The sequence below is a fragment of the Nanorana parkeri genome, unplaced genomic scaffold, assembly GCF_000935625.1.
Source record: "Nanorana parkeri isolate BGI_ZX_2015 unplaced genomic scaffold, ASM93562v1 scaffold1262, whole genome shotgun sequence".
NCBI lineage: Eukaryota > Metazoa > Chordata > Amphibia > Anura > Dicroglossidae > Nanorana > Nanorana parkeri.
Genome location: NW_017307530.1, coordinates 341913 through 354084, shown reverse-complemented (window position 1 = coordinate 354084; position 12172 = coordinate 341913). Strand labels below are relative to the sequence as shown.

At 39.0% G+C, this 12172-nt stretch overlaps 1 protein-coding gene across 1 annotated transcript in view; it reads right to left on the bottom strand.

The window, feature by feature from the left end:
- Positions 1 to 3003: 3003 nt before the first annotated feature.
- The window catches only part of LOC108797343 (keratin, type II cytoskeletal cochleal-like), a 20090-nt gene continuing 10921 nt past the window's right edge, over positions 3004 to 12172 (bottom strand). The window contains 6 exon segments of the mRNA XM_018568925.1: positions 3004 to 3122; positions 4371 to 4405; positions 4728 to 4948; positions 7149 to 7274; positions 8155 to 8319; positions 8783 to 8948. Of these exon segments, the coding sequence (XP_018424427.1) occupies positions 3004 to 3122; positions 4371 to 4405; positions 4728 to 4948; positions 7149 to 7274; positions 8155 to 8319; positions 8783 to 8948 (832 nt within the window).

The following is a 12172-nucleotide window of genomic DNA, read 5'->3' as shown; positions in this document are numbered from 1 at the left end:
CTGTTTACATGTTTGGTGAAACATGTTATAGTTGGGGGAGCCTGTTTACAGCTTGTTTTGACTTCGGTAATAAACAGTATCCAGCTTGTGACACCAGTTGTTTGTGCGGAAATTGTTTATGTGAGAATCTGCAAAAAATAGTTTTGTCTTGTTTCGAATCCATAGGGATTTTTTTCTCTCCAGATTTTGGATCCAAAATGTTATTCAGTTCATTATTCGGATTTGGGATCAATCTGAATTTTTGTTTTGGAATGAAGTCACATGACCCTGTCTGTAATGCAACTACCAACAGCCCAAAAAAAACACTTATGATTGGCCAGAGAACATGTCCGAATTAGTTTTGTTTTGAACAAATTTCATTGGGATCCAAATTTTCATAAACGAGCAATCAAGAACCAATAGGGAGACTTGCTGTAAAAGTGGTGCTTGGCCCTGTGCTTCAATACTGTCAAAAATCAAAGCTTGCATATAATTTAAGCTCTTATACATCTCTCCCTGGATCGGTGAATAGTTTTGACTTGTATCTTATGTGCATTGTTTCATTATATGCTCATTTCTCATTTGCCCAGTTTTGAAAGAGGTTTATTTAAACTATTTCTCACCTACAATCTGAAGAATAACGCTCCCCTGTATGATGCTACACTGTATGCAGCTGCTAGTTGTCAATAACAACTCTCATCTCCACTAATAATCAGGAACCAATTACAGTGTTCCCAATCATGTTACCAGTATGCCACCTATGGCATCACAAGCAGGCTGGAGGCTCAATTCAGAAAAGCCACTGCAGCCTAAAGATGGCAGTGCATGCCTTTTTATAACTGTAATTGTCCAATATAATTACAGTATCAATAAATAATGGAAAAATATATATTCTAATATTATATATTGTATTTATACACACGCATTTTTGGTTTGTTTGTCAGCCTATAATAAAAAAACAGCAGTTTTTTATTGAAACTGTGAACCAAATATGTGTCCTTACATAGTAACATAGTATGTAAAGGTGAAAAAAAAACAAGGTCCATCCAGTTCAACCTATGTATGTGTGTGTGTGTATTTATCTGGTTCTACAACTTCCCATATCCCTGTAGATTCCGCAAAAGAAGAAACTCATCCAGCAGTTTCTTGAATTTATCAATGTTATCAGCAGATACCACCACCTGTGGGAGGGAATTCCAAACTTTCACAGTGAAATACCCCTTGCGAATTCTACAATTGAACCCCCCCTCTTCTAACCTCCTGTTTTGTCCCCGGGTTCTCAATACAGATTTGGGATTAAACAGTTTGTTCCTCATAACTCAGGCCTTCAATCCTGTTAATTAATTTTGTAGCCCTTCTCCGAACTCTCTCCAGTCCCAGGAAGTCCTTCCTTAGAGTCGGCGACCAGAAAGTTGAAGTATTACTCTTTGATCCCTTGCTACAATTCCTCTTTTAATACACGCCAGTATCTTGTTAGCATTGCTGGCTGCTGTTTGGCATTGCTTACTATTGCCAAATCTGTGATCTATGAGGACCCTTGGTCCTTTTCTATTCCTGACTTACCTAATGTTGCACCCCCTAAGTAGTTGTTTGCGCACATGCTCTTTACTCCCATGTGCATAACCTTACATTTTTCAACATTAAATGGCATTTGCCATCTTGTAGCCCATGCCTCAATTTTGCTTAGGTCCTGTTGTAGTGCGAATATCTCTTGTTTGGAATTTACTGCTCTACATAGTTTAGTATCATCTGCAAAGACTAAAATTTAGCTATTTAGCCCAATCTCTATGTCATTGATGAACAAGATGACCAGGATCGGTCCCATGACTGAACCCTGGAACACCCCACTCACAATCCTTGCCCAGTTAGCGAATGACTCATTAATCACTACCCTCTGGTCCATTCTTGCAGCCAATTTTCCACCCATGCATATACAATTTCATCTAGACCTATAGACCATAGTTTATGGATTAAACGTTTGTGGGGTACTATGTCGAATGATTTAGCAAAGTCCAGATACACCACGTCGTCTTTGTATTCTTTTTTTCTAATTTATTACTTACTTCCTTATAAAATGTTAATAGATGAGTCTTAAATTATTAGTTCTTAAATTATTTAGGTAGGCAAATGAGTTATGGAGTAAAAAAAAAAACACAACCGATAAATTTTTTTAATAAGATGAATAAGCACTAATTTATTTACCAAGCAGAACAATTACGGTAAGGGATAATTTACACCAACCCCATTGGGCTGCGCTGGGCAGCACTGCCCAATACAGTCTAAACTCAGACCATGCAATTTACCTGACATCCTACTTCTTCAATTCACACCAATGCACTCTCAGTTTGTTATGTTAATAAAGTCTAAAAAACAAAGAATCTAAATACACACTTCAAGTGTTGTATAACCCATTGCATTGTAGCATGTGTGCACAACACACACCAGCGGACGGGCCTTATGCTCACCTTAATGCTCGCCAGCTGGTGTGAATGGGCCCATAAAGAAAATATAATATGAAATCTCTAAATTCAAATCCAAGCTATGAAATTACAATTTCAGATTTTGTTAAATATTAGCTTTCACTTTAAGCCGAACTTCAGCTCAACCTTCTCTTATGGATTATACATTGCTAAATGTTGTACATCAATATATGCTGGAAGTATGTAACATTAATCATTTAATAAGAGTGGAAATCTTCCAGTCAAAATCTTTAGAAATACACCTCTAAGCCTCCAGTTCTATCAATTTTCAGTCAAATTTAAATTTTGAGGGAACTGCATCTGAATCATAACTGAGCCAAAGGAGAACTAACTGAATTGCCATCTCATGTAGTGAATGTTCCTAGAATAAAAAAGTAAGTACTTCAATTTCTTGGCACACACCATTAAGTGGAAACTGCAGAAGCTGTCACTGTCAGCGTAATTTCATAACTACTCAAATATTTTGGTCTAATATTTGCTTCAATTTAGTTTTCATATTGACATTTGGCAAGCTGTGAAATGCCAGGACACGGTCACATTGCCCTTAGCTATGGCCATGTCCTGAACTATATTTCCCTTTAGACAGGCTGCTTGAGCTAATTCCGCTCTTGTGATGATGTCCACTTCCTCCACGGGATCCTCCACTGCTGGAGTGCAGTACAGCTAGAAAAAGAAAAAAGAGAATTATCCATAATTTCCAAAGACATGAAAAAACACAGAGGTACTGAAAGCATAATGAAAAGATTTTGGACCTACTCAGACTAGAGCATATTTTGCTGCACATTACTGTAATGCAAGTGTGTATTTTGCATTATGCTGCCATTCATTGAAAATGGCACCCCGAGGCACATATACAGTTGCTGGTGCTTCATCTGCACTTCATGGCACCATATGTCTTGACGTTGTAATGTGCTGTGTTGGAAAAACGGTTGTGTTGACTGCCCATTCAAAATTAATAGGCTGCCTTATTGCAATTAATGTTAAAGCAAAACTAAAGTCCCGCTGTGGAAAAACTGCAAGGAGCTGGAGTTTTTGTCTGTTTTGTGAGAGGCCAAAGGAACTTTTGCCTAATGCTCCCTGCAGTTGTTCTTGTATGCATGTGGTTTGCAGTTGTCAGACGTCCAAGGGAGCTAGTAGTGAGATGAGGAACCCACTGGCCGTTAGAAGCTAAATACAAAGGGGCAACAGCCAATAGGAGGATCAGGGAGGCTAGATGTTCACCATAAGGTGGAATAACTCAGCAATAAGACAGGTTTTTATAGCCAGGGGAGGTAGGACCACCCCCTGGTCACCGAGGCAGCCAGGAGGTCTCCCTCCCTGGGAACCAATGGCAGGTGAGAAAGATGGAAGGTGTGTACTGGGAACCTCCCCCAGCAAGGCTCACACCTGATAGCCAGATGACGCAGGAACGCTATGCTCCCAGGGACTCGCGCATGCGCACCTCGGGCACCAGGTGTTCTACCGAGCTGAAGGGGAACCCGTGCCCTGTGCCATGCCCGTGGTCCCCGAATAGAGGTAACACCCCCTGCTTCCTGACACAGTGTACTTTCCAGCTCATTCCCGGCATGTTGAAAATAGAGCTGGGTTCTGGGACTTCTGTGGAGTTATGTCATCAGTAACTATCCATTGACTGACAAAGAACATTACGGGACATGTAAGAAGTAGTGGCATCAGGCAAAGAAAGAACTGGTGTATGGACCTGTCACCACCGTAATTATACATGCACATTATGACAAGGGCCCACCCAGCCAAATGTACTTCTGCTTCAATGCACTGCAAAACTATGATTGTGCCCAAAGACAATTTAATATGCTACTGACTGATTTGGAAGGCACCAGATGAAAAAACTGATGGCGAGTTCAATAGTATAAGATGACTGTTAAATATTTTCTTAAGAAATATTATACTTACAGATGCTAAAAGCACCACTTCCCTCTCCAGATAGTCTAAAAAAAACAAATCACAGATTTTTAAATTAGCTCAGGTGTGTCTCATCAACTCATAATGAAAGAAACATGATAATTTTGACTTTCAGCATTCTTCATTAGTTATGAGTTTCTCATTTATTATCAACAGAATTTTAGAATTGCTTTTCATACCAGTTTGATTCTTTTTAAAGTACCATGAACAGATGCATTAAGGATCCTATACCCTTCTATGTTGGCAGCAGAGAGGAGCAGAAAAAGCACTACAATCACTACAATACAAGCCTTAAGCTGGCCAAGTTTATTGCTTATTCATTCATACTTGTATGTTAAACGTGCATACCTGCATTCTTCTCCTTCCAACAGTTTCCTGTAGGTGGCAATCTCAATATCCAGAGCCAGTTTGACATTCATTAGTTCCTGGTATTCTCTCAGTTGGCGAGCCATGTCCTGCTTGGCCTTCTGTAAAGCTTCCTCTAGCTCAGCCAATTTATTTTTTGCATCTCTGACTGCCACCTCTCCATGTTCTTCAGCTTCTGATATGGCAGCTTCCAGTTTTGCACGCTGGCAGATTTAAAAAAATTACAAATTTGTTGATAAATATAGATAGAGCGTATACACCAACTGAATTAGGTCTTAGGACATTGTAGGGGTCAAAATAGTTAGTGTATATCTTTTTGTACACATTTCAGGGAAATACAAAAAATCAACACTATTTTATCAGTATTTCATTAAATATATTTTGGCTTTCTTTTATGGTCAACCAATTTATCGCAGGCCTTTGCTTACAATTAACAACATCATCTTCAGCTTGCCCTGTGAGCTCCTCCAGTTGGCCATTTCACTGCCTACCTGGTCTATCAGATAGACAGCACAATAACCAGATGAAGGATTGCAGAGTTGGTTTAGTATTGTAAGCCTGTAATGGCAGGTGTTGTTACTGGCAGGATCTCCAGATAAGAAATTTTGCAATAGATCCACAATTTTCCTAAAGAAAATGTATACAGTTGGGCATGATGCTAAACATACTGAAAAATAGATAGAGTTTATATACACTTAAAACATTTGTTCCAGAGTGAATGCCACACAGAGAGTTTCTGACACTACGCTGACACAGAGTAGGTGTCAGAAATAATGTTACATATCCAACAACATATTCAGTATAATTGGCAGGATTCTGTAATAAAGCATTTCACGGGTAAATATACAACATGAATATTATTTTTAAGGACTTTTCTTCTGACCTAGTATAATAGGTAATGATAGAGTATCTCTCCCATAAGTCCAAAGTATTTTTTATAATTGGGATAAGAGAATTTAACATTGATCGGATATAAAATTTGGATAACAGAAATTAATATTAATCAGATTTTGTAGACCTGAGGTAGTAGAAATCTATGCCTGCCTGAAATTATGTTTTCAAATTAACTGAACGTATACAGCATTGTTCAGGCTTAAAGTGTATCTTAATTATTTGGTTAGTATAGCATAGATGACACTTTTATAGATTATTAGGGTATTTAAATTTTTTGAAGCTTCTGAGAAGGGAGGACTTGCCCTTTAGGTTTTATAAATGATTAGGGGATATATGGTTTAAAGTCAAGATAAGACTTGTTTTCTTAGTATTGGACAGAAGATAAAGAGTAAGAAACCCTGTCAGGTTTTTAATCCCATCTGGGGCTTTGTTAGAGAGATTTCCCCTCACTTCCTGTCCTGCTCACAAGGTTTCACCAGACATAAAATGAGGCAAACTCTCCAACAGCAGCACAGACAGAAACAAAACAAATGTTTATTACAGCAGGGGAAGGTAATATACCCCTGCCAGGTTATTATGTCAATTTTTTTATGTCAATGGTGATTTTTCCTCACTTCCTGTCTGGTAAAACCATTGTGACTAGGACAGAAACTGAAGAAAAATCTCTTTTACGGGGCCCTGAATAGCATAAAAGACCAAACAGGGGTTCTAATCCATCCCCACTCTATCTAAAACTAGACAAAAAGTACTTGTCTTGACATAGATATAAGTAAACATCTGATAGCTACCTTAAAATATGTAAACTTTTTAAAATCTTTTTAAAGCAAAATGCTCAAAGTAAAAGAAATGCTACAGTATTTTCCAACCATAATTTACTGTGTATATATATCTATATTTTCAAAATAATCTGCCAGCTATAGCAAATGTCTCCCATGTTAGTTAAATTGGTATCCGTTTATAGGGCCCTTTTTAGAAGTAGGACTTTAGGGTCCACTGTATCTGTCCCAGGATAAAGTTTCTTGCACTTTCTGTGACGCTGCCAGATGACCTTGGACAAGGGGTCCCTGTGTCTGTCTGTGACTTGAGGACAGTGTAAGTAAACAACCACTGTGGCTACAGTTTGTCTGGGTGAGCAGGGGGGGCCATCGGGTGAAATGCGTCCGGTGTACCATGTGAAGTGTGAAGTTTAAAGAAATGGATGCTTGACACTCTAGTTGAGGAGTCAACAGAGGTCCCCGTTATCGAGTTAAACTAGAGAGGGTGTTTTGCCTTTCTCTAGACCAATGCCCTTAGTTTGCTTTGTAATGAGTTAATAATGTGGAGTCATATATATTTAAAAAAAAAAAGCAAAATTATGTAATTGGGCAGTACTTATGTAAAATGATTGTGTTAGCAAGGATAGCCATGTTTTTCTAATGAGAGGGTTTTGTAGAGTTATTATTTTTAGAAAGGAATACTTGTTTTAACATTTAGTTTAGGTAAGATAGACAGAATCATAACAAATATTACCTGATCTTTCACACTCTCAATTTCTCCTTTAAGTCTTTGAATGGCACGGTTGAGTTCGGCAATTTCATTCTTGGTATTACGCAAGTCGTCTCCATGTCTTCCAGCACTCATACGCAGCTCTTCATACTAAAAAGTTGAAATATCCAGTTACTGTGTACTTTGAACAGTTATTAGGCATACCATGAAAATCTATTGCCAAATTAATTGCCCATCTCCAGATGACAAAGAAATAAAAAAGCAGCTATGGCTGGAATTATTAATTTGAACCTTGTGTTGGGCTCCAAGGTACTCCAAGTTGAATGGCAGCCTGCATCTCTTGGCCCAGAAGACTGGGGAACTCTGCTGTGAATTCAGAGCATCATCTCCCTAACTCCCAAACAGGCATCACCACAGCACCCTTCTTTTACTGTGCATTGCATCAGTAAGAACCCCCCAGTCTGAAGAAGCAGCAAAGATGAAAAGGGACCATGTGGTGTAATATAACTGACCTGATGACTTCTAAAAAGGTAAGTAAAAAACAGCAGATAACACTGTCAGTGGGTGGCCACAAGAGGGATTAACCATGGAGAAAAGCCCAGAGCCAGACTGTAAAGCAAATTTACTTAACTTCTGAGAGAAGCAGAAATAAGTGATCTTTTATAATGTAAGAGATAGCAATATAACATTTGACATAATGGTGGTGATTTAGTGCAAGAGCATTTTTTAAATAAATTTGTTTCTTCCAATATCCAGTTAATATTCAGGAAAATTCCTTCCACTTGTCCAAATATTTGAGGTATTTCACCCAGATATGCTATGCATTTGCATCAACTATTCACTTAGAATATCACACAAAAAAATCTGTGCCTCCTAAAGTGGAATTCCAGCAAATAGGTTGTTAGTTGGTAGTAGTTTTTCTACAGAAAGTTCTTGTTTTTTCTGAAATAGTTGGTATGTGCCAAGTTTAAATAGTGTTCTTCTTTAATGTCCAGGTAACATTTAAAATAGTTTTGCTAAATACACTTACTCTGCTTTGGTACAACAACTCAGCCTCAGATCTGCTCTTCTTAGCAATCTCTTCATACTGAGCCTTGACTTCAGAAATGATACCATCCAGGTCCAGGTCTCGGCTGTTGTCCATGGACACAATAACTGAAGTGTCTGAAATCTGGGCTTGCAGCTGAGCAATTTCCTGTAAACAATAGAGAACAGAAAAATATAATTATTTAAAGCTTTTCTCAAACTTTATCCACAAACTGAATCCCAGTTTGCCAAAATGATTGAAGCCAAATGACTTACTCATTAAAAAAAAAATTAGAATGTCTAGAGCTGTGGTGCCTATCACACAATGTGAAGCCTTGTTAATTCAGGAGCACTGACAGGTTAGCACTTGTTCCTGTAACTTGGGTCCTAAATTGGCTTAAACAATGTTTAAAAAGGCTTATAAAAGATGACTGGATGGATGATACAGAAAATAATTGCTTTATAGGGAATAGTTAATTCTTTTCATCAGTTGTTTATAGTCACACACTTAATGATAAATGCAGCCAAGGAAAAATCAGGAGTTAGTCCTAATACATATCCATAATATATAAGAATAATTAAACTTTTCACATCGAACTGTCTGGTAGAAATTTGCACATAACAGTACATACTGCATCAAATAGTGCCCGCAGGAAGTTGATCTCATCAGTTAGAGAATCCACTTTAGTTTGAAGTTCTGTCTTATTCAAAAATGCTTCATCCACATCCTTAGAGAAAGAGAAAGATAAGGAAGGATTAACATCATGTAGCTATATGTGTTTGGGAAATTATGTCACGTGATGAAAGATAAAATGTAAAACAAATACTAGAAAAACTAAAAATGTTAGGTTATTTTTGTATTATAATATTAATGCACAATTGGTTTGAATTATAATGGTAACATGTTGTCAACTGATAATTAACTTATAAAGCACTGATGCATTTCAGCCTTACTTTAAGGAAAATATTCTATTCTATTCTATTCTAATACCTATTACGGGGTGTTTTATATAGACCCTGTGGGTAATAAAGTAGGGGGTCTATACAAAACATCTTGTTAAAGACTATATTTAATACTGGGTGGTCTATACAAAACACCCTGTAGAGTCTATATAAAACACCCCGTAAAGACTAGATCAATTGTCTCCCTCAGGACCAGATTCCAACTGACCCTGCACTGTACCTCCGAATCTGTAGGAGTGGACCTTTGGAACATAGTGGTTACCTTTGACCAGCCAATATGACATTGATAGATTAACAAAACATTAGATTTCCAAAGGTATAACAACATTTAAAGGTTAAAGGTTCGTGATGGGCTACTACTAGCTCAAAGGAATCTTTTGCTATCGGCTTTACAACATTTAAAGGCCCATGATGGGCTGTTACTAGCTCACATGGACACTTTAATAATGGCTTTACAACACTCAAAGGTTTATGATGGGCCGTTACTAGCTCATACAGATATAAGTGTGGGAAATGTCTTTCAGGCCTTCTAGTTAATATTGGGCCATAACAGACATCACAACACTTGAAAGTCTATGACGGGCGGAGACGGGGCTAGGCTCCTGGAACCATTCACTCACAAAACTGTATTTTGGTGCAACCATAAAGACACAAAGATATTAATTATGTTGTATATAATTATCCTGTTCTGGACAGGATATGCCATTGCAATTGAAAAGGATGCTATCCAATGAATTGATCATGTGTATTGACATGACAGTTATTATATATGATTTATATCTGTTTATGTATGTATGTATATATGTCCGTTGATATATTCTTTTGTCTGTAAATTATGAAGATACTAAGTTGGGAAGTTGTATTAGGGTCCTGAATGTTGTGTGCCCTCGACAAGCCGATCGGACATCACCCTTTTTGGTTTTCATACCCTGGTGTTGCCAGGGACGGTGGGACCTCTTCTCCCTGAGAGCACCACATAGGGCGCTGCCACCCCCATCAGGGATGGTCGGTATCATTTTCCTGCGGACCCCCCTAACGCCCCTGTATATGGAGCCGTTATTTGGTGTTGTTGTCTCACTATGAACATTTAATCATGTTCAGTCCTCTGCTTAGCCTTTGTAGCCGATCAGACCCTGTCTGACCAGCGGAGGGATGCCTGTCATTTCTAACAGACGACTCGTACAGGATTGAATGAATGGGTGGAGCTCCCCGGACGGCGCAATGCCACTGCCGATGTCACCACGCGGGATGCCGTTATAGCGCCCGCGTGAGCCACTGGATGTGGGTGGCTGGAGGACAGTTCTCTTGGGGGATAGACGGGACGGTCTCTCATCCCTGCTTCTCCTTTCCTGCTCTAAATACCTCAGGACAAACCAAGTGACCAAGACACGTTTTCCATTAAAGGTATATTGATTCTTTTTAAGCAAATAGGGGGCTGTTCCCCCATTATGCGCTGATGTTTCCCACAACATATTCATGCATTGTGGATACATGACCATGCCTCTCTTATGTATTTATCTCAGGCTTCCATTGTATTGCCTACCTCCCACCTCCTGCTCAATATTGGGTTGTTTGGTTCCCACTTTGGCTCTCTTGCTCACTGGGGAGGACCATATGGGTGCGTTGCCCGGATAGGCCCGTTTGGGGACACACACACACCAGCTTGTGTAAACTGGTAGGTGAGAACTTTACCTAATTCACTTCCCATAAAGAGAACAACAACTGTACAGATCATATATATTGTTTTTCTACATTACACAGATATTCCCTTTTCCTGAAGAAGCGCAGAGGTGCGCGAAACGTTGAAACTGCTCTTCCACACCTAACCCTTCCAACAGTACTTTTTGATCACATGACTACTATTTATGTTACGTCTATTATGATGTTGGGACTTTATTTGCTTTAATCTAGATTATTATACTTCTATGTGTTGAACCCAGATCATGTTTAATATCTTTATATCTGAATCATGGTTTCCTCAAATGGTCATACTCTGCATGTAGGGCGGTGCTAGTGGAGAAAAAATCTGCTCCACTCCTAAACCCTCCTAGCATTGTTTTTAGACCTATCCACCCATGTTATTATCATGAATTGTGGACACCTGATGAATTAACCCTGATCATGTTTATTTATCAATTGCTAATCAAAATGTGAATCATGTCTTTTCTGAAAACATCTATACTGTGAATGGAAGGTTTTTGCGAAGGGAATGAGCACATAGGGATTTATCTTCTCAGCTGGTTGCTTTTATGAATTGGCTATGAGCCTCTTTTTAAATTATCATTATTAAAAATTATTTTTTATGACTTATTGTTGTCTGGAGTTGTCATTCTGGTGCTTCCAAAACCCCACTTTTCTTCTCATTTTTTGTTAAGGATTTTTACTATAACTTTAAGCATTGGGTCATGAATGTTTGGCAAAGAAAATGTTGCCCAGTTCTCGATGAAGCAGCCAGAATTTGCTCTGTATGGTCACCCTCTGCTCTAAAAGAGTTGATTTTTCAATTGGCTTTTGTCAAAGGAGGCAGTCTGTCATTTCCCTGCTGAATGGTTCCTGCGTCCAATCAGAAACCACTGTTATTATTAATAAGTTGGTCCTAAACAATAATGTGCAGTGAAAGCATCTAGACAGGAACTGGCTAAAAGAGTCTGTAAAAGATTAGGAGCACTGAGATGCAAAAAAACGTTGAAGTTAATGTTGTGTTTTATATATATTGTGGCAGTGTAAGCCAATGCCACGGTGGAGGATGGCGACCTTGGTACCCAGGACTCTCAGCCAAAGGGGCTGAGAGGGTCCAGAAAGTAAAGCATGGTATAAGGAAGAACCTGGCTTTTCAGGTTATTCCAGGTTTTCCTATTTGCAGCTGGGATCTGGAGCTCTGGAGATTTCGTAGAGCTCTGGGTGGGATGAGATCTCCAGTCCTGGGGCCAGGTGTTGCCATTGACCAGCCTGGGCTAATCAGGTGGCTGAGAGCAGCCTTATCAGAAAGCCAGCCCAGTGCTCAGGAGAGTGTTGGAGTTGTGTGTGTGCAGGGAGCACACAGACAAACTCGGGTGCGT